The sequence below is a fragment of the Phocoena phocoena genome, chromosome 3 (assembly GCF_963924675.1).
Source record: "Phocoena phocoena chromosome 3, mPhoPho1.1, whole genome shotgun sequence".
Lineage (NCBI taxonomy): Eukaryota > Metazoa > Chordata > Mammalia > Artiodactyla > Phocoenidae > Phocoena > Phocoena phocoena.
This window is the reverse complement of record NC_089221.1, coordinates 146903034-146925800: the sequence shown is the minus strand read 5'-3', so window position 1 is coordinate 146925800 and position 22767 is coordinate 146903034. Positions and strand designations below refer to the sequence as shown.

The following is a 22767-nucleotide window of genomic DNA, read 5'->3' as shown; positions in this document are numbered from 1 at the left end:
CAGCCTGAGACAGCCAAGCCTGTCACCCCAAGTAAATGTCTCCTTACCTGCAGGATACAGTCAGGGGATTCGATGAGTCTGCACCACTAACTCAGCATTCACATTGCTAAGCCTGTTTTTTTTTTTTTTTAATTAGAGAAAAATGTAGGCAAACCAAGAATCGTTATTTTAGAAGAACTCAAAGACAAAATACCCTTTCTTTCATCGCCTAATAAATATGTTTGGTACAAACTGTTCTAGGTAAATATTGGTTATTCACCTAGTAAAGTTTCCATCTATGGAAACGACATCTCTCAGTGGAAACAGTCTTAGCATCAGACAGGTTTGGTTTCAAATCCCTCCAGTTATCTGTGAGGCCTTGGACAAACATTTGTTCTTTCTCTGCAATCTGTAAAATGGGTGTATATGCCCCTATCTCCCTTTCACAAAGAGCAGTCATAAGGATCACATGACATTATACATATAAGATTCTAGCATTTCTTTTCTCCAAACCCTTGAGGTCTCACGGAAGGGCTAGATAGACAAACTACCAGTTTTCTAGATGCATCCTCTTTTCCCCAAACCCCTAACCCCTGCTTTCTAAGGGATCCATCCTCTGTTCCAGGAACATGCTCACAGGAAAGCTCTGACACTCACCCCCAGGAAGGTGTAAAGGACTGAAGAGGCCAAACAAGGTGACTCTCCCAGGACAGAGTATTGGAAGATGCACACGGTCTGCGTCAAAAATCTGGAAGGTCATATATAAACTGGTGGTCAGGGCACTGGTACTGTTAAGACAGGCAATGCAGCCAACATCAGGGGCTCCAGAAGTAGTGTGGCAGCCACAAGCACCAGGGCCACAGTTGAGGCAGGAACGTCCAGACTCAAAGTCAACAGATAAGTGACTTGCCAAGACTGAGGGAAAAGTGGTGAAAGTAGAACAGATGGAAACCCACCTGGCACTGAGTTGGCATTCCTGCTCCATACTGACTCGCCATGGGAACTTGGGCAAGTGAATTCTGGTCTCTCAGCTTCTATAAAATTGCCATCTACTTACTCATACGTCTCTTGTGGGGTGAAATGCGCTGAGAGCTATAATGGATTTGAGCCATGCTGGGCTGCTGGCCTTGTTGGTCGCAAATTTTATCTTCCTCTTAGGGGCAGGTATGGGCTTCCTGTGCCCACAGCTCTCCCTGGGAGAGTGCAGCCAGAGTAGGCCACGGTCACCTTTGCTGGGCTATGGGTAAAATGGCTTTTGCCTTTCTGGCACCCACTCTGCCCACTCCTCCACTGCCTTTCTCCAGCTTGCCCAAGGAAGAGGGGGAGGGGGAAGGGGGAGGGGAAGGGGGAGGGGGAGGGGAGGGGGGCAATGTTTTTTCTCCTCTATCAAGCAGAGAAGCTTGTCTTCCCCCCTCTGGTCCCCTGCCCACAACCCACTCACCCTTGCGGGCACCTGGGGAGTTTCTCTTCGCAGCAGAGCTATCTGGGGATAGGCTGCCCGAGTGAAAAACAGGGCAGACAAGGAAGAGAGGCTTGACAGGAAGTCCAAATAAACAGTTCCTCCCACCCACCTTCGAACTTCCGACGCACCTCAGCCCAAACAGCAGAGAAAGAGAGACACAGAGAGAGGATGAAAAAAGTATATATAGATTTTTGAAACGAATGAAGTTGTCAGGTCTGAGGAAGTGGAAAATACTGCTCTTCGTTGTCTCATATGCAGTAGATGGTTCATGCTTTCCTCCTGCATATCCCAGGCTGCGTGTGTGTGGGGTTGGGAACCGTGTCCGGACTGGAGTGGCTCTCAGGACACACAGTGCAGTGCGGTCTGGAGAACGGTTGCCCGGGGCTTGCCTGAGCCCCTCTCCCTGTCCCTCTCCCCCCTCCCCCAGCCTCCAGGAGTGATGGTGAGGACGACCCCTGCACATCTGGGATGGCTGTGTGGCAGACCAGTCCCTCCTGACACACGCATTCCCAGGCAGGGTCCCCAAATTCTGTCTTAGTGTATGGCTGCCAGGTGCATGGAGCTGTCCCCGCTCAGCCCAACGGTCAGGGCCCCTTCCTGGCTCTCCTGGCTGGACCCTCCTGTGTGGGTGGAGCCCTTGGTCATCCAGAAGGATTCCACACAGATGGTGCTTCCACTGCCAGCCTCTGAGAGCGGAGGGGAAAATAGTTCCCTTCCTGCGAAGGTGACAGCTGCAGCTGTGGTCCCCACTGTAGACAAACCCACAGAAGCCCTAAGGGAAGTTCCAGTAGAGATTCATCTCGGTTTCAGATGATATAAATTTGGTGGAGGTGAGGCTGGAGTGAACCCACATGAGGGCATTCTCTCCATGGTTCTCGGTGTCCCTAGATGCCACCTTCTCTGAGCCACATGCCACCACCTTTGTCTCTCTCCCCCAGGCAACACCCTCTGTCCACATCACATCCAAATAAGCACATCCTCCCTTCCACCTTCTAGCTTTGTAGGTACCTCTCCTGAGAAGGTCAGCACATTCTCTCCTCCAAAGTACCTACTTGCCATTCTATCCTGGTCTCTAAGTGACAACTCCTTCCCATTCCCCCAGAGGCTGCAACCCACAAGACTCTTCTAATAGATTGCATATTTTTCTCACCTCTACGATTAGCTGTGAAGAAAAGCAGTTATCTCCTCATCTAATTCTTCTGCAGGTTAGCAGGGAAAAGACAGAGCTTCAAGTCTGGACGATATGGGGTGTGGCAGGGGGGATATTGGGAGATCCTCCCCCCAACTCTGGGGTGCAGTGCGCTGTTCCCATATCCATTCTTTGTCTCTAAGATCTAAAAATCCGACACGTTACTCCCTGCAAGATTTGCTCTCTTATCCACAGGCTCTGTGGGATGCACATTTAAGACTCTCTACACCGTGAGCCCCTGTCCCCGGGTACTGACATGACATTGTTCTTACTGTGCAGACTGCCCCCTTCCTAACCAGCAGACAGAGATTACAAAGCCTGAGAAGACCTCCACTAAACCTTTTAATTGGCTTCTTCATGAGTTCTGGGTTTCCCCACCTGCCTGGGGGAGACAGAGGTGGGAGAAGGTATCCGCCCCCGAGGCCACGGCTCTACATCACTGTGCCTTACCTGCTCCCCACTCTCTGCTCTGCTTTGTGCTTGAAGCCAAGACCGATGCTCTTTGGAGGATCGTTGTGAGTTGGCCCCAGCCTTCCGCGCCATGGCATGCCCTCTGCTGTGGGCCATTCCCCGAGGCTGCTCTCATGACCGCCCATTTTACAGGTGTGGAGACTGAGGCTGGGCCAAGTGAGCCAGGCTGTCGAGGGTCACTCTGGTGTCCTGAGCCTCTCTTGGGGGTCAATTAGCCCTGCCCCTGGAATTTCTGGAACCCTCTAGCTGGAGACTGGAGATGTGAAACTCGTGAGTGTTGGGAAATTACCGAGGACTGGGGAAACGTAAAGGTTCCAAGCTGAAGCAAGCCCCTTCCCCTTGTGCCACCTGGTCTCCCGGCTCAGCTGCCCTTTCTGGGGAAGGGGCCTGTGACCCTGTGGGGAGGGTACATGCATCAAAGTCCCGCCCTGCGGAAAGTGCTGTATCCTCTTCCTAACTGCTCCTAATTGCCAGCCTCACCTGCTCTTTGTGGAAGACAGACTGATAGAAATTACACAGACTGGAGACAGAGCTGGGTTTGAACCCCTGCTCCACCTTGGGCAGTTTACATAACATCTCAGAGCCCCGAGGTGGCAGAGAGGTGAAGGACAGGGGCTCTAGACTCAGAGTTCCAGACAAGACCTGGCCGCACAACCTACTTGCTGGGTGCAAGGGGGGCAAGGAGCTTCACCTCTCTGAGCCTCAGTTTTCTCTTCTGTAAAGTAGGAGTGGTAATAGTGCCAACAATTAAATGTCAATTAGTGGAGAGTCCTTAGCGCACTCCTTGGGACACGTGAAGGATTCCACACGTTGATTCGTGATGATTCTTAGAGTCATCATCATTGTCGTCCAGGTTTCTTAACTGCTGTGTCTCTCTTCCAAATGGGCTCTACAGATTGTCCATCTTGGCCACATTTATTGGATGATCCTTCCAAAAGAGCCTCTTGTTTAGCTATACCTTAATTCCAACTTCTGCTTTTCTATAGATTTGCATTCTTTTTTTTATAGCAGTTTTTATTGTGTATGAAATTTGGAGTGAGTTTTATTAATTAATTCATTATTTCTGCTGTGTTAATTTATTATTTTTGCCGTGTTGGGTCTTCGTTTCTGTGCGAGGGCTTTCTCTAGTTGTGGCGAGCAGGGACCACTCTTCATCGCGGTGCGCGGGCCTCTCACTATCGTGGCCTCTCTTGTTGCGGAGCACAGGCTCCAGACGCGCGGGCTCAGTAGTTGTGGCTCACGGGCCTAGTTGCTCCAGCGGCATGTGGGATCCTCCCAGACCAGGGCTCGAACCCGTGTCCCCTGCATTGGCAGGCAGATTCTCAACCACTGCGCCACCAGGGAAGCCGCTAGATTTGCATTCTTGTGAGTGTGGGTGAACATCATTGAAAGAAATTGCTTCTCCTTCTAAGGATGATCTTGAATGTTCCTTTCCACAGGTGTGCTGTGTATTTTTGCTCATGAAGTAGAACCCAACACACACACACACACACACACACACACACACACACACACACACACACACACACCATATATCACACACAGGTTCAGAATACCCTCCCTCGGCTACATCTTCCAAGGTCCTGCTTAAATCCCAGCTAATTCCATGATATTTTCTTTGATTGCCCTACTTGGAGGCGAATACTCTCTCTTCCTGTCTTTTCAAATGGTTTTTTATCATTTGCTTCTCTTCTGGGAATTTGAGAAGTGAAGTGACCTCTCCCACCAGCGGCGGAGTTTTGAACAGCAGGCCATGCTTTCTAGAGCACAGTCAGTTGCTGAGAGCTCTTAGGTACCAGCCCTGTGAGGAGTGCTCGGCCTAGGCCGCCTCAGTCGATGCCCCTGGCATCCTTTGGGGTGAGGATGACATCAGCTCAGGTTCATGAACCACTTCCATAAAGGTGCTTGGCCTGGGACAATGTGCAGAACTCATTTACACAACGACCTTGCGAGGCTGGTACATTACAGTGAGGGTCCTTAGATTGTGCATAAGATGGAAACTGCATGGCCAAAGCTATCCTTGAAAAAGCTTCAGGAAGGCATCACCTCAGGGGCCAACCTAACATCACCCGGTAAGTGCAACAGAGCTCTGTTCTTTCTTTAAGCGTCGGGACAGACGGTCATCTGTGTGTGCCTGTGCCTGCAGCACTAAATGAGTGGTGAACTTGTGTTTGGAGGCTGTGAAGTTGTACAAATAGGTTTGCTTTTGACACTGGACTCACCCTCAGTCAAGGAGATGCTCAGATATAGGAAGCGCACAGGGTCTAAGAAACCAACTGAGAGAACCCAGATTCCTGTCTCCAGGGATATGCTCTTTAGATAGAATATGTGGAGGGATAAATAGTAAGTAGCATATACGGTGGGAACAATAGTGACTAGAATATATGGCAGCATCAAGAGCAATTGGTAGTTTTTTCTTTTAACTTTTTTCCCTTAAGTTTGTCTAGTTAAGTGCATCTAAGTTTTATGTACGTACTAAGCAATTCTTCTGTTCCTGTATCTCAGATATGGAAACTGAGCTTCCTAGAGTTTCAGCCCTTGCCTGAGGTTGCCCAGCATGGAAAGAGTCATAGCAGAAATTAAGCCCGGCTCTGCCCAGTGGATCCCCTTTCTCAGTCCTGGGTGCCCAGCTCACTGGCTCACAGAGTTTGTAATAACTATAAGGAAGCAGCGAAAGAAGCTCAAGTTTATCCATTTGAGAGAAACTGAGGGGTGGTTGGAAAGCATTAAAATGTCACGCTCCTTCCCCTTCACTGATGTGGGAGATTGTCTATATTTTAGGTCAACCGTCAAATTAGATTTTCATCTGCAAAGACCCAGCCAAGAAGGAATGTGGTTTAGACATATGGATGCCAGGGATTTTAATGGAAACATACTTGGACTCCCACTGGAGTCTAAGTTCTCTTCATCGCCCCTCCTACTGGGCTGGGGTAGATGGGGCCAGTGGGGAATTACCAGCCTGTAGCTCTCTCTGCCTCTCAAGCCCCCAGAGCTGGGCTTACTTGTTTACTTATTTAGAGCCCAGTAGAGGAAGTGGTAAAGGAAACTTGCTGAGTCGTTTTCTGAGAAGAGACCATATATGTTCTCAGAGGAAGCCGTTGCTTTCTGGGATCTGGCTATAGCAGAAAGGACATCGGCTCCAGCAGAGCTTTTCCAGAGGGTACCTGGGAGTTGGAAGAGCCGCAGACGCCTCCACGGTCTGGATTTGGGGTTCTCTGTCCATGGGTGCAACACCCATGCTCAGTTTGTGAGCTTCGTCCCGGGAGAGCAACCATGGCACTCAGGAACGTGCCCTTTCGCTCTGAGGTCCTGGCCTGGGACCCTGACACCCTTGCAGAGTATTTCAAGAAGGTGAGCCTTGATGTTTTGGGGGTGGTAGGGCTGGGCAGAGGCTTGAAGATGGAGTCCGGGCAGAACACGAGAGGCGTGAAAGATAGCAGTGGAACTTCCAACCCCATGCAACCTCGCCAGTTGAGTGAGCACCACTGAGTACTCCGGCAATGCATTTTGGGGAGATGGGAGGCCCTCAGAGGGACAAATATCTACTGTGTGCCAGGGCTCGAGTTTGTGCTCTTCAGACACAGTCCCATCTAACCCTCTCCAAGACTGCTGTCCTCCCGGCTCAGCTGCAACATAAGCTCAAGGAGGCTAACTGGCCCAAAGCCCCAGGGACTGCATGTGACAGAGGTGGGATTCTAGTCACACCTGTCTGGTTTCAAAGTCCTTGCTCTGAGACTCAGAACTGCTGTAACGACTAGTGAGATCAAGGCTAATTGTTAGAAAGGGGAGATCTGGAGTCCTGGGGTAGGAGAGAAGAAAGGAAAGGTTGGAGGCTGTGATGAATGATGCTGGAGATGGCGTCCGGGCAAGTCATTGCTCGTGACCTTGAAAGAGGGCTGTTCAAGCCCTTACCTGGACAGAGTGTCACTGGAGCTTTATGAGGGTCTTATGAGGCAGGCTAGGAAACTGACATGAGCCTATAGCTGGGGAAACTGAGGCCCCTGAAGAGGAGAAGGTTGGCCAGGAAGGGTCAGGGGCCAAGCTGTGGCAGAGCTGAGTGTTGCTGTCCTGGCTCCCAGCGTTGAAGGTGCTCAAGGATCCCTGTGTTTGGTCATCTGCTGGTGGGACCACAGGTCACATGTCTGCTTGGGCAGATCCCAAGTCACATGACTCAGGGACCCTCTATCCCTGTCCAAGGGATACGATGTCTCGTGAGGGAAAATTGAGCTTCTAACACTCCCACCTCTGGAGGCTGGCATCAGATTCAGTTGTTACTCCAGATTATCACAAGCATAAGATTTTAGGTCAAGACCTTAGAGGTTATCTAAGTCAACTTCTTGTTTTTCCTGGGATGGAGTAGGCTCCCAGGGACACATAGTCTAACTTGGGGTCCATATGGTACCAAGGTGTTTCCTGTCACAACTGTTCTTCCCTAAGAAAAATGTGAAAATGTTGAATTGGGTGTGGCACGATAGAGGCACAGCCCACAGATCTTGTCACTTTCTGTTTTTTGTGCATCTCCTTTCTGTTATTTTTCCCTTATGAAAAGGTCATAATAAACTTAGTTTTCAGCACGGTGGGTGCAAAGATCACTGAGGTAACTGACTTTTGAAAGAGTTTTCTAAATACTTTTGTTAAATGTAGACCAAATAAATTAGGGCCACAAGTGAAATTTGCTAAGATGCTATAAAGCGGCATATTACCTCAATAAAGAAAGGAGAAAAGAATTGAGAATTAACAAGGCATACCTGGGGATGGGCTGAGAGGCACAGATACGCCCCATCTCCCATGTGGGAAGGAGAATCACACAGGTAGTACAGCAGCTGCAGAATCCAAGGGTAAAGTTCCCCTTAGTAGAGAGAGCTGGACTATAGGTCAGGGATGATTCAGGAGGACGGCTCTCTGTCTGAGTTGGAGGAAGGGAGAATGTTCTTCTTGGAGAGCCCAGACTCCAGGTCAAGTCCACAGAACCTGGACAGCTTTCCCCTCCCAGCATGATGGGACTGAAGGCAGGAACGAGGAGACTGAGGGGCACCTGTGATCCAGGAACCCACAGACCTAGGTAGACATCCATCAAACCTGAACATCTCAATTCCCCAAGAGAGAAAACGCAGAGGACTGACCGCGGAGTCACTTGGGGACGGATCTTAGCCAGCAAAAGTCCTATTAGCAGGTGTAATTTCTAATGAAGCACTGGGGCCAGGTCCTACTTGGAGGCACTTCCCCAGCCAGCTCTGGAGTCAGACACACCTTGGTTTGAATCCTGGCTCTGCCACCTGCTAGCTTGGTGACCCTCCATTTTTTTACTTCACCTCTGTGCCTCGGCTTGCTCGTCAGTAAACCAGAGATAGTAACGGTGACTAACCTCATGGGATTGTTGGGAGAAATAAAGGAAATACGTGTGTGAGGCCTCCAGCAGAGACAGGGGACCAATTCATGTTCAGTCTTCCCTTTCTCCTGCTCTATTCACTGGACCCTGGCTGGGGACTCCATGCAGAGCAGTGGGCCTTTGTGTCTTACTGTCTCAAATACGTACAGCTCATCCTCTGTCTGGAACGTAAGACCCTGAGGACTGAGGTCATGTTTTCTATTTCTTTAACCCCTCCAATTCCTTTTGACTTGGCAGGAAGGCATCCCTGGGCTATGCAGTGGAGAAGACTCTGGCTCGGAGCCATAAATTCTAATCCTAGCTGTGTCCCCAACTCACTGTGTGACCTTAGGCCAGTCCCTTCCCCTCTCTGGGCCTCAGTGGTCCCATCCGCAACACCAGGTACCTGCTCTAGACCAGCACCAACCAAAGCTGGGCACTCATAAGAATCGTCTAAGCGTATGCTAAAAGAACAGAGTCTCACCCTCCGGCCTAGACGTTCCTGGCTCAGAATCCAACTCCCAGGCAGGCCCCAGTCTGCAGGACTGTCTGTCTATCTAGAGTCCAAGTCAGCACTCTGCAGAATCAGAGATTCAGCTGATGAAGAGGACAGTTAAAATGATGAATTAAAGGCAGTCGAAAATTCCAAGAACCATGTCACCGCACGGCTTATGCATAAAAGGGGTGTTTGGGGCCCTGCAGAGACTGCTTGCTTTCTATATGACTGCTAAATCACTTTTTCCGAGCTTTCTAATATTCATCCTACCCTGTCAGGCCATGAGGTTACAACAATTGCTCTCACTCTTTAGGTTTGTTGGCCATAAGAAAAGGTCATAATTTTAAGTTTGCCCCAAAAGAAGGCTGCCACAAACTGTGAGACCCACACTTGAGAGGAGAAGCTAGAATTCTCAAGGACAAATATTTTACCTTAAAGAGTCTATCTAGAAACATCAAATTTAGAGATATTTCAAATAAAAATGCTTATGTTGTTGAGGGCGAGGTGAAACAGACACCTGCTTCAAATTGTCAACTGATGTGACTCTAGGAAAGCAACCAGGCCCTAAAAATGATCATTCCTGTTGATTCTATAATTCTATTTTGAGAATCTAACTTCAACTATATAACATAGAAGAAAAAGCTGTATGTTAAAGAATATCCCTGATGTTTTTTGATCTGGTATGTTAAGTTGCACTTAAATCTGTTCACTTACTGTATGTAAGTTTTACTGTTATTAACTAAAAGGAGAACATTCCTTGCTCTGAAGCCCGGTTGTCACCTCTATCACCTGCCTACCCATGGAACCTTATATGAGTTACTTGACTTCTTGTGCCTTTGACTCTCCATTTGAAAAACGTAAGGCTTAACTGACTTAAAATTGGTTTAAATACTTAGAACAGTGCCTGCCATATAGCAAGTGTTCAGTAATTGCTAGAAGTTTCTATTATCATTATTGGAACAGCAGTTTGGGAAACAACTTAAATGTTCAGCAATAGGGAGCAAACTCAAATAATGTTCAAAAGCAGTTTGTAATAACATGAAGCAGTGCCTATATGTTTCAGGAGGAAAAGTCAAGATAACCAGATTGAATACGCATGATAACCTCGATTTTGTTTAGAAAGATGCTTAGGAAAAACCACTGAAGGAAGGACACCGCCATTTTCACCGAGGTTGTCTTTGGGTGGTGAGATGACAGATGCTATTTATTTTCTTCTTTCAGCTCTTTTCTGCTTGCCAGAGGAGCGTATGGCCATCCCTCTGAAGCTCTGAAGGCGCTCTTTCTGTACCCCAACCCTTAGGGATTGGCCCCAAGGCCTTAGACAGGCAATTTCTCCATTTCAGAGAGTCCCAAGGGGTTAGTTAGTGAAAGCAGGGCTGAGGTAGGGATGGGGCCCCTCTGTTAGACAGGGGAGGGGAGTGGGGGACTTGGCTAGCCACAAGTACCACAAATTGCTAAGCTTCTAGGGCAGGCAAGGGATGGGAACCAATGGCACGAACCTGCCTGCCCTGACAGCACCTCCCCTCCTCTTTTTCAGCTGAACTACAGGGACTGTGAAAAGGCTGTGAAGAAATATCACATCGACGGGCTGCGGTTTTTGGTGAGCGCTGGCTAGTCTGACCCATTGAGACCAAAGCTGTCCTGTACTTTAATCAATGGCTGCAGGGCCAACCGGGCTACCCTGTCCCTGGGGATGCCCAGGGACAATGTCTGTCTTCAGGATCGCCACACAGCCTGTGGCCTTCTTCAGTTTTGTATGAACGCCTCTCTCATCACCTCTCAGGATCCTTCCTATTTAGGATACCTCCCAGATTTTTCACCCATACCGAGGTACATTCTAAAGTCAAGGTATAAGGAGGAATCCAGTTATAGTTAACACACACACGCCTCTTGAAAATCTATTCAAATACCACTCATACTTTGAGAAGGCCAAGGGGAAAAACGATCGTATGGGAGAATAGAAGATTCTCTTCTTCTATTTCTCACTCTGGGGTACATACTCACTGACTAGAATAAAGGGTAGAATCACCCTCCTTATTTCAATATGTCCCTCTTTCTCTACTAAATTCACATAGTTGGTTTTGTGCCAATTAAACACACATGGGGTATGGCTTTCTCCACTCCATTAATTGCAAAAAGCTTCAAGTGTAAGACCAAGATGCAGCTGTTTTTGAGGACTAAGCCATTACATAGAAAGGGATGCAGCTCTAATTGGTGGAGTTAGAGGCACTGGGTAGTCGGGCTGGGGCGGTGGTCTGAGCATTTCCCCTAAAATGACACCTTTGCCAGTGGGTAAGAGAGACCCTGACTGCACCAATCTATCCCTTCTGGTCATGTTCCTTCATCATTTAAAAAAGAAGTAGGAAAAAGACTTCAAAGGTCTCATGGGGTAGATGTTCCCAAACTGGATTTGGAGTCGGGGGGCAAGTTAAGCTGTGTTTCCTTGTAAGACCTAGTCAGCAGCGGTGAGGGAACTGAACCAGGGTTGGAAGGGGCCAGAGAGGGCGCATGTTCTAGTTTTCTACCCAGTGCACCAATCCATTTCCTGTATTGCCTCTCTGCCACCAAGAGCTTCTTGAATTCCTTCAGTGATAGTGAGCTCACTACCACCCATAGTCATAGGTTCCTTTCTGGTCAGTTCTTAAGTCTCATGCCGAGACCAGACCTGTGCCCCTTTTGGTCTGAGTTTTGTTTTCATGTGCCATGTAAGACATGTTTATTCACTGTCCCACCTAAACCACTCAGTCATTCACTTGACAGCATGTTCCTGAGCTCCTTTTACATACCAGACCATGCCGTGTGCTGGGAATATAGAGATGATTAAGATGTGTTTTCTGCCTTCCAGAAGCTTGTTTTATAGCAGGAAGTTATCTTCAGGAAGGCTGCTACCACCTCAGTTGCAATTGAAGAAACATGTACAGAGGTGTGATGTGACTTATTCTAAGTCACACACCTAGTAATTGGACTAAAGCACACATTTAATTTAATCTAACCATGCATACGTTTTTAACAATGCTATTTCTTTATACTGAGCTTTGAGCCAATAGAGATCTGGGAGTTTTATTGTTCTTCTTTTTGCAAATTACTGCTAAATCTGAGTATTTCCTTCTGATGCCTTTAGCACTGAGAACAGAGACTTCTCAGGGCTGAGTCGAAAGAGGGTAAGACATCTTTCTTGAGGATGGTCCCAGTTGTGGTCCTGAGGCCCTGGGTCACCTTGAATAAGCACTTGCCCTCCTTGAGCTTCTCCTTGTTCCCTCCTCTGTTAACAGAGCACATTGGACTGGGTGGTAGCGGGTGACAGTCCCTCCCAGCTCTGGGAGTCCCCCCCAATGCTCCCCTTGTGAGCTTCAGGCCTGTTAGGACAGGGTTGTTGCCTTGGTCGAGGAGATTTTCCTCCTCTGCCCCAATATCTGGGACCTGTCAGGCCCTCAGAGAATATGCTGCGTGCTCTAATCACTGTGCGAACAGGAAGGAGTGGAAAGAGGGGAGGAGCCAGGAGAGAGGACAGCAGAGCCCGAGCCTGACCCGGCAGCTTCTGCTGAGACCACTCTCCGCCCCAGGTGCTCTGGGTACAACTTGGGCTCTGATCTGAGCTGTAATATCTCATCTACATGAGATGTTAGACTTCAGGTTATATCTCACCCTTTCCAGCTTTATAATATCCAGGACCATCCTGCTATTAGAAGCAGAAGTGGAAGACCCCAGTCTGTATCCCTCTATCCCTCCCTTCCTCTTTTTTTCTTTGATTCCCTCCTTCCCTCCCTCCCCTCCTCCCTCCCTCCCCCCCTTCCTTCCTTCCTTCCTTCCTTCGTTCCTTCCTCCTTTCTTCAGTGTAGGATCTAGCAGCCCCTTTGAATCTGTTTTGCTGCCATTTCGTTTTCCACTGAGAAGTCTGGTGAGGGAATAGGGGTGCTGCGCTTCCAGAAGCTTGAAGAAGAGGAGGCCATGTGCTTGGAAGCTGTGTCAGTTAGAAAGGTGTGCGGCTGCATGAAAGAGAAACTGAACCACAGTGGCTTAACCAAATAGGGGCCTATCTTTCTCAAGTGATAAGAAATCTAGAGTTATGCACTCGAGGCTGGTGAGCTGCTAAAGGAAGTCATCAAGAACTCAGGCCCCACCCGGCCAATGGAAACCGTTGGTGGCTTCTGTCCTAATGGTTACAAGATGGCTACTCCATCTCCAGGCATCACATCTGCATTCCAGGCAGGAGGAAGCGGGGAAGGGCAAAGAATAAAAAATGCAGAAGTGCATGGGGAATGCATTCCCCCTTATTTTCAGGGAGACTTTCCCAAAAGCTTTATCCAGTTACACTTCAGGTTATATCTCACTGGCTGCAACGGAGTCCCGTGACCTTGGCCATATGCGAGGGAGTCTAGGGTGTTAAATATTTTGAACTGGGCACATTTACTGCCCTGAACGAAATCCAGGTCCCATCAGTAAGGGAGAAAGAGAGTGGATATTGGGTAGGCAAGCAGCAGCCCCTGCCACATTGCCTCTCCAGGTGGGGTCCAGTTCTCAGCTTTCCTTTCTCTCGTGTCTCTCCTGAGGACACACTCAGCGTATAAGCGTACTCCTGCGAAGCCACAAGTCTAACTCCCAGTCGTTGTACAAGTAACCCAGAGTTTCCAGACTTTGCTAAAGGCCTTTCTCTTGCCTAATATCCTCTCTGCCTCTATGTCTCCAGCCATGCTCACGTGCTCACCTTCTCCTTCACATGCTTCCTGAAATCCCCTCAGCTTATGTCCTTGACTCAGCAGAACAGAAACTGCCCAGTTCTCAGCATTCATCCCTCTGGCAACTCCCAGGAAGCCCTCCACTCATCATGCCACACTCTGAACAAGAGTCTTGGTATCCTCCCTGAGAAGGAGGTGGCTCTGGAGGGAGGGGATGCCATGGCTCAGTGATGCAAAAATAAATAAAAGAAGTTAAGAATTTTGACCAAAAGCCTGATTGTCTCAGGACTCTTGGCAAACTCCCTCCCCAGCCCTGCCGCAGGGTCAGACACTGCTCCTAAGAAGTGGAGCAGATGAGGCCATAAGCACATTGCTAAGATGCCCCAGCCCCTGTGCTTAAAAGGAAGCTTGCCCGGCTCATCTCAGAAGGCAGCCAACAACCTGCCAGGCAGCTCCCAGCCCAGAGCGGAAGTAGAAGCAAAGACACTAACATCCAAGAGCCAGCCAGACCCCAGCTGCTCCCTCCCCCGGGACAGAAATTACTCACCTAACCTCCATTTATCACTCACAAAAGGTATGTCAGGCACTGAGCCAAGCACAGGACATACGTCATCTCATTCAATCCTCACAACCCCTGAAACGGGGCTATTAATGTTATTACGCTTCCCATTATACAGATAAGGAAACTGAGGCTTAGAGAGACTAAGCGTCTGTCTCAAGTCAGACAGCTGCTAAGTGAAGGAACCAAGATTCCAAACCAGCCTGTCTGACTCCAGAGCTCCCACTCTAACCACTGGGATTCTGACCTCAATTAGAATGTTAAGGAGGCCCCTTCCTTGCCTCGGCATTGGTTCTATGGAGAGTGTGCCCACCCTCTTTTCTTCCTCCTCCCTTTCAGGTGCCTTCTTCTCTCACCACCTGCCCCCAGCACAGGTCACTGGGACCCTCAAAGGGCTTGGACATGATAAAAGTGAAGCTTGCAGGAAGAAAATAGACATTGGATGCCATAGAGCAGGGTCCCAGTGCCACCTCCATCACCTACAAGCTGGAATCCCCTTACATCCCCGGGCCACAGCTTTCTCACTAAAATGGGGACGATGCTGGTAGTTTCTACATCACAGGGTCGATGTGAGGATTAATCAAGATGCTGTAAGGAGAGGCCCAAAGTCAGTTCTTCACAAATACGAGTTTCTTTCTCCTTCCCCCTCTTGGTTCCCTCTGGACAGCCTCTTTATTGCATCCTTACATCTAGAGAATTCTACTAATAACCCTGGTGAAAGAGGCAGTTGGGGTGTGATGATGTTATAAGGGCACAGATGCCTTCTCCAGGCTGGTTTCTCATAGCTGCTCCATACGGCTGCTGAGAGGGGCCCTGGAGTCTAAGAAAGATGTCATGACATGGCCAAGTTCAGCCCACAAAACAAGTCCTGTGTGGTCCCACAGATCTGGCTCTCATGGTGTTTGCTGTTTGCTTCAGTTAAAATTATTTGTCAATATTTAGAACTCAGGACATTTCATATAAGATCCAGGTTTCGGGATCCCCTTTGAAAAAGATCTGGCAACACTAGGCCCACAGGCTCTTAGGCACCATCTAGAAGCTGCCCGCTTTGGATGGGTGAGTGGGGTGTACTTGGCAGTTTGCTGCAGTCCCCACTGTTCCCTATTGTTTCATATCATACTCTACTCACCAGGCCCAGAACCCTTTCCTGTGGGTCGTAACCTACTGTTGTCTTCATTTCAGAACCTGGCAGAGAATGACATCCAGAAATTCCCTAAGCTCCGGGTGCCGTAAGTACACCCCCTCATTCCTTGGGTAGAATGGGGAGTAGTCCAGGGAGAGCTGAGTCAGTTATCTATCACTGTTAGTTTGAAATAAGAAAGTGAGGAGGAAGGGTGAAGGCAAGGACAGGGTTTAGTGAAGAGAAGTTACAAGATGACTTGAGAAAAAGAAATAACAGATCTAGCCCAGCTGGTGTATTGGCTGCTCTCGCCAAAGCTAAGCCTGACTCTGGACCACGTTTTCATTTCCTCTCTTCCCAGTGGGGTGGGTTGGCCTTTGAAAATAGTACTAGAATCAAAGATCTGAGATTTCCTCATGGTGTCATCACCAACTCGGTCATTGCTTTAGTTTTCTGGACCTCAGTAAAATGAGAGAGTTGGATCCGATGAAGGATGGCAGTGAACTTCCTTTTGTCTGTCAGTACTGACTGTTTGGAATGGCTGTCCCAGGCATCGTGTTGAATGGATGAAATGGGTCAGGTTGAAAAGTACAAAGCCCTATCATTTTCCACCTTTGAATAAAGCATGGATATGGAGAACTGTTTCTCCACTGTAAGAAAAATAATAGCACGATTATGATGATAAAAGGGGTAATCAGCACAAAGCCTCATTGTTGGTGAACAACAGGGAGGGGTGGAGACTGTGGCAAATTGGAATCATAGTCTCCATCCAAAGGGAGCAGCAGCTACTCAACTCCAGTCAACATGGACCCAGTGATGCCCAGTCTTCGAACTTAACAAAAGTAGCAAGAAATATCCGTTTTATGCAATGTATCTCAATTTTTAAATGTTGCTCAAATATCTTCAAATGTTGTAAATGCCAAAGTGAACATATCTCTGGGTTACATTTAGTCTGGGGGCCACCAGTTTGAGATCTCTACTCTAGACATCCTCTGAGGTCCTTTCCCTCCCTCTAAAAGTCTCAGAGCTCACAATGATAAAAGGGAAGTAGGTCAATGAAGTAGGAGGTTGAAAAGTCCCATGTGTAGGTAGACTGCCAGGGAGCTCAAATAAGGAAAATATGACTCTCCAGTTTCCCTCATTGGGAAGGGTGAAGAAAAGGAAAGGGGAAAAAAAGGAAAAAAAAAAAAAAAAAGAAGAAAAAGAAAAAGAAAGGAATAAGGATTTGCCTTTGGTGCCGCCTATCTCCAGGGTCAACTATTGTTGAAGAATCCTCGTTCCCCTTTAGAGTTTTTTCTAGCCGCAAATGGCTATTTAAATCTAAATTAAAGTAAAAATTCAGTTCCTCAGAGGCACTAGCCACATTTCAAGGGCTCAAAAGCCAGATATAGTGGAGACTACTATATTGGAGAGTACAGATGTAGAACATTTCTATAACTACAGAAATGTGATGCTCTAGAAAAAGACCATAGTTCCATGTAAAGGAGAGACCTTAACATACAGGAGTGAGAATTAGTGGCTGGTGGGCCAGAGACAGCCTGCAGACATGTTAAGTTTGGTCCACACAGAGTTTTAAAATCAAGAAATGGCATTAGGAAAGACTTTGGGGGAAGAAGGGAACTTAACTTGGATCTTGAAATGCATTAGGAGTGATCAGACGAAAAACGGTTAAAGGACATTCTAGAAATGGGGACTCTGTTGCGAAGGCATGGCACCAGTGCATTTACTGGAACTGCAAGTAGGTCAGAGCAGCTGTGGCGTATACGTGGGGAAGTAAAAAGTAAGGAGACCACAGTGACAGGTCACAATTCTGAAGGATGCTTTGAGCCGTTCTAAGGAGTCTGAGAGTGTTGGTGAAGTGAGTTCACCAGGGAGAACACTAGGTAAAGCCTGCAGCTTGACTCTTCCCGGGGCATGTAAAGATGATTCAGAGGAGGGCTCAGCTGGAGGCATGGAACCCAGTTAGGAGATGACAGCTATGATCCCACTATGAGATGGGAGCTTCTCCTAGGCTGTGGCTATGAAGATGCTGGAAGGAGGGGATTTAATCAGAGCAGTAGAAGAAAAGAGATGAGGAAGGCACTTTTAACTGGGAAGATCCTTTTTAATCTTAAAGCTGGGCTCAGCTGACATCTGTATGTTTGAGAGTCGGGAGAAGGAGGTGGCGTGAGAAGCAACTGCTAGTTAAGGCAGAAGAATGATTCTAAACACTCACATTGGTGAGGTAGAGGTGTGAGATACTTCTTCAGTTATTTGAAAACTTAAACAACTTGGCCTGCAGTAAAATCTCACTCTGATGTCCTTGAATGTGTGCCCCAGACAAGCTATGGGGCCTGCCCATGGAACACGAAGGGTGAACGTGGGGAGTGCCGGGGAAGGCATCTGGGGAAGGTCTGGGCTGCCCTGATTAGGTGACTCTGATAGTGACCGTCCCTGGCATAAATGTATAATAAATACCAATTCCATCTCTACTTCTGTGAGCTCTGTGCCCGGGATGAGTCCTAGGCCACCCTCAGTTTCCAAGTCTATAAAATGAAGGAATGGGTTACATGAACTGCATGGGCTCATTCTTTTAAAGGATATTATTTAAGATCTGAACAGGCAGACAGGAGAGCTTAGTGAGTAAAATGCAGGCTGTGAGGTCAGACGACTTGAGACTAAATTCTTCCATTCACTAGCTGTGAGTCTGTGGACAAGTTATCTGAGTTCCCTGAGCCTCAGCTTCCTCATCTGTAAAATGGGGACAATAATAGAACATATTTCAAAGGGCCAGTGGGAAAGTTAGAGGAAATAATGGGGAAATAATAAAATGTACTGAAGATGTGTTAGCTATTCTAACCATTTAATGCAAAATCCCAATGAGCACAATTTCAGATGTTTACTAATTATTTTGTCCTGCTAACTGGGGAGGATGAAAGAATAGAAAGGCATGGGCTTTGGAGCAAGGGAGATCCAGGTTCTAAGGCGGGCTCTGCCTCCTACCAGCTGTGGGACTCAGGCAAGCTGCTTCAACACACTGAGCCTCAGTTTCCTCATCGATAGACGAGAACCGAAGGAACTCTCAGGGAACGGTGTATATGAAGGAGACAGCCCACATAAGCTGCCTGGCGCCGTCCTTGATGAGTAGAGGTAGTCAGTGCTTATTTGTTCCATTCCTTTGTACAAGACAGCAGATGATGGGGGAGGAAGGATGGAGGAGGGTCCCAGGGCTGAACATGACATTCTTGTGCCCATGAAAGAATGTGCCCAGCCCCCAGCAGGATGGAGACTGTGACAAGGTCCCTCTCTCACACGCGCCTCCCCGCTCCCATTCACTGGCTAATCCCTGTCCAGCTGCCCAGTCCTCCCCACATGAAAAGTGCGTCCTCTCCACCGACGGCCACTCCTCTTCCCTAGTGTGAACCCAGGACACTTGACTTCTGGCTCAGCTCCATGTAGAAACCATCATGGGACCTTTGACAAACACTTCCCCAGCGCCTTGCTTTCCTTGTTGGTAAAAGTGGGGATAATTCTTCTTGGCTACTACCCAGACGACTGTGAAGTACAATTAAAGTAAAACTTGTAAAACTGTCGGGCGGAGGACATGCCTGAGAAGTGGGGAGACCCTGCTGTGCCCTCAAATTCTTGTTTCCCCCTCACATGCCTGGTTCTACACGGAGGCCTGAGTCCTCAGACCCATGTCCTGGCGTCTCCCTGGCTTCTCAGGTGACAGGACAGAACTTTGGTTGGTTTGGTTCTTGGTTCAAGGAGGCTGGCTTTTTTTTTAATTTTAACATCTTTATTGGAGTATAATTGCTTTACAATGGTGTGTTAGCTTCTGCTGTATAACAAAGTGAATCAGCTATACGTATACATACATCCCCATATCCCCTCCCTCTTGCGTCTCCCCCCCACCCTCCCTATCCCACCCCTCTAGGTGGTCACAAAGCACCGAGCTGATCTCCCTGTGCTATGCGGCTGCTCCCCACTAGCTATCTATTTTACGTTTGGTAGTGTATATATGTCCATGCCACTCTCTCACTTTGGCTGACTTTTAAAGGATGAGTTTTGTTCCTTTAAAGAAGGGTGACACGCAGAGGGAGAGCAAGTTTAGGACTGAGAATGTGGGCTGGGAGGCGGGCCAGGGGTCACAGAGGTGGTGTCAGAGGACAGAAAGGCTTTGAGGAGCCGGAGAGGGCAGCGTGGAGCAAATGCAGACTTCTGCCCAATTCTGGGCATGGGAGAGACCAGTGTGCCCCTGAAACAGAGTCAGGGGAGCAACTCCCTGCCTCCCCCCGAGCCCCCCGCCTCGTGGGAGACAGGGGAAGTGCATCTAAAGCTCAGGCTATGCAAGTTTTGGTGAGAAATACATTTAAGTTGTGTGCTGGTACATGTGACAGCACAGGCAACAAGAATAGAGTGTTCACGAAATAATATTGGCTCTTACTGTGTGCTGTGGGCTCTGATAGCTTCTATCTGCTCTGTTTCCTTCCTCTCTCCCTCCTTCCTCCCTGACTTGCTTTCTGCCTGCCTGTCTTTCTTTCATAGCTTCCTTCTTACTTCTGTGTGATCAGCAAAGTTGACTTCAAGACCCACCTCAAGACCCTCTACCCACAGCTGCTGAAGTATAGGGACCATTGAAAGGGAGCCCCAGGTCTCCTGGGAGAATCCTACAGGGACCACCTCAAGACAGACCCAGACCCCGTATTCTGCTCCTGCTGCCCTACCTCGTTCGCCCTCCTCTTCCTCCATCTCCTTTTCCTTGTCCTCTTCCTCCATTTTTTTGTTTTTAAAAAACAATTCCAGGGGCTTCCCTGGTGGCGCAGTGGTCGAGAGTCCGCCTGCCGATGCAGGGGACACGGGTTCGTGCCCCGGTCCGGGAAGATCCCACATGCCGCGGAGCGGCTGGGCACGTGAGCCATGGCCGCTGAGCCTGCGCGTCCCGAGCCTGTGCTCCGCAACGGGAGAGGCCACAGCAGGGAGAGGCCCGCGTACCGCAAAAAAAAAAAAAAAAAAAAAAAATTCCAAGAATACCAGAATGACAGGACTGATTTCACAGCCTTTGCAGACGGTAGGAATCCCCCATGTTACCAGGGTGCTTGTGTTACTGCCACACCCCACCCACACTCCGAGGCATCTCTCTTGGAGGCTCCGATGGGTTATGTCACCAGTGAGCTCAGTGTCCGTAATATGTTATCTCTATGGTCAGGCCGATCACGGATTCTCTAAGTAGGCCAACCCTCTTGTTTTGCTGGTGAAGAGGAATCCAGGCCAAGGGTGGGGCGGGCAAATGCCTTGCCTGAGGTCACACTGCCCTTGGGCAGGGCGCTGTAGTCAAACTCAACAAGGACCCACCATCCCACCCTCCGTACCTTCTAACATCACCAGAAGAGGCCTTCAACTGAGAGGTCAAAGACCGGCCCCCATCACACAGCAAGCTAAGGGATGCAACAGGGCTGCAACCCAGGTCATGGCAGGATTCTGTCTCCTGCCATGGCCTGACTTCCTGTGGAAAATTTCACTCCACTTCTGGGGCTAAAACAGACGAAGCAGAGAGAACTGTGTCTACCAGCTGCCCAGCCCCCTCTGCCTTTACCCCTGGTGCTGAGTGTGGCCTGGGGTTTGTGGGGAAGAGGGGGAATGAGTCACCTCTGACCACTCACTGTCACTTGGTCCTCTGGGGAGGTGGGAGTCGGGGACAACCTTGAAGGTTTGCACACAGAGGTGGCAACAACCTGCTGCTCTGTCCACCAGCACCGCTACCCTCTGCACTCACCCCCAGCAGTGGTCCCAGCTGGCTGGGAAGGTTGCCCCGAGGCCCCCCAAAGCAGGAGGCCCTGGGCGCCCATGTTTGCTGCAGGCTGGGCTGCCAACCCCTCTCTGGCTCTGCTTGCTCTCAGCTCTGTGCTGCTCCTCTGTGTGTTCTGTGGTTTGACATTTCCTTCCTTCACCAGTTAGGAGCCCAGCAGCTTCCAGCCTGGCTGCTGAAGATACCAGCAAGCAGAGGAGCTGCAGAGAGCAGGAGGTCTTTTCAGGATCAAAACAGCTGTGAGAGCCCTTCAGGGCCTCCCCCTCCCCCCTCCCCCACCCCCTCCCCCCCGCTACGTTCTGCAGGGATGTGCTGCCCAGCATCCCCCAGTTCAGGTCTTGCTGAAAAGTCACCTTCTCCCAGAGGCTTGCTCATTTTCGATTGCAACCGCACCCCACCTATGCACTCCTTCCCCCCTCACCCAGCTCGCACCTCTGCTACGTGTGTGCACACAGCTCTCATGTAGAATTTCACTTCCTTAAATGTTCGTTGTTTATTGTCTGTCTCACTCCGCTAGCAAGTAAGCTCCTGGAGAGCAGGGATCTCTGTTTTGTTCACTGAGGTACCTTGAGCCCCAGCGGAGCTCCTGGCACTTAGAAGCCCTTGAGTGCGCGCTGTTGGATGAAGGTGTGCCTGAATGGGGATGAGTGCTGCAGCCATCACAGACGCACCTGGCCAGGGTGTGGGACACCGCACGTCAGAGGAGGGAGGAGAGGGACTCCCACCAGCTTCTCAAAACCATTGCTTAAAGGAAACAGAAGAACCAGGAATAGGCGTTCTGGAGGTGTGATCAGGAGGCCACTGGGAAGCCCCATCCCCAAGCATCTCCCAGTGAAGTGTGAAATCCCAACAATGACATTATGATGGAGGATTAAACGCTGCCCTCCCTCCTTCTCTGTCCTCTAAAGTTCCCAGTGGATTTATTAACAATTCATTTATCCTGTCACTCTAATGAGTTGGAGGGTTCCGAGCAACAGGTCCCGGGGAGCAAGGAGAAGTGGGGGTACTGGGGGCCTGGGGGATGATGGGGGAAGCAAGAAGTGGTAGATGCCAAGACTACTTCTGCTAACTGAGCAATTTTGTTTTAGGCCAAACTTGTTACCTTGAGGTGGTCACTTCAGCAGAAGCAGTGTAGACCCCAGGTCATTTCCAGAGGGGCTGCAGGCTTGTTCACTCCCAGGGGGCTTCTGGCATCAGGGGCATGGACACGGGATGTGGTGTGTTGAAAGTGTGCTGCTCTGGAAACCAGGGAGCCTGGCTTCTGGGGCTGGTGCGTGTGGTGGGGAGAGGGTGGCCTTCATCACTAACCCGCGGTGCAGGCCGGTCCCTTCCCCCGTCTGGGTCTCTGTGGCGCCATCTGTAAAATGATGTTGGACTAGATCACCTCTGAGGCTCCTCCAGCTGCCCCAGATCTCTAGGGAACATGAGCCTGTTTACTGATGAGGGCTCCCTTGGTCACAGCAATGGTGCGAAGGGAGGCTGGAGCTTACTGCTAGGGCGTGCCAGAGGTGCCGTCCCACTCACAAAGGCCCTTCCTGTCCTGGGGTTTGGGGATTTGCTAGTTTACAACATCCAAGGAATAAGAGGGTCCTGGCCAAGGGTGGCCTCCAGGCATGGGTGATTCAGGGAGTCTCCCACTCTGCAGGCTGGGCCCAGATC

The 22767-nt window shown here is 49.3% G+C and overlaps 1 protein-coding gene across 1 annotated transcript in view; it reads left to right on the top strand.

Annotated features, from left to right (window-relative positions):
* Positions 1–6374: 6374 nt before the first annotated feature.
* The window catches only part of LCP2 (lymphocyte cytosolic protein 2), a 42980-nt gene continuing 26587 nt past the window's right edge, over positions 6375–22767 (top strand). The window contains exons 1-3 of the mRNA XM_065874737.1: positions 6375–6452; positions 10503–10565; positions 15383–15429. Of these exons, the coding sequence (XP_065730809.1) occupies positions 6375–6452; positions 10503–10565; positions 15383–15429 (188 nt within the window). The remainder of the gene's footprint in view (positions 6453–10502; positions 10566–15382; positions 15430–22767) is intronic.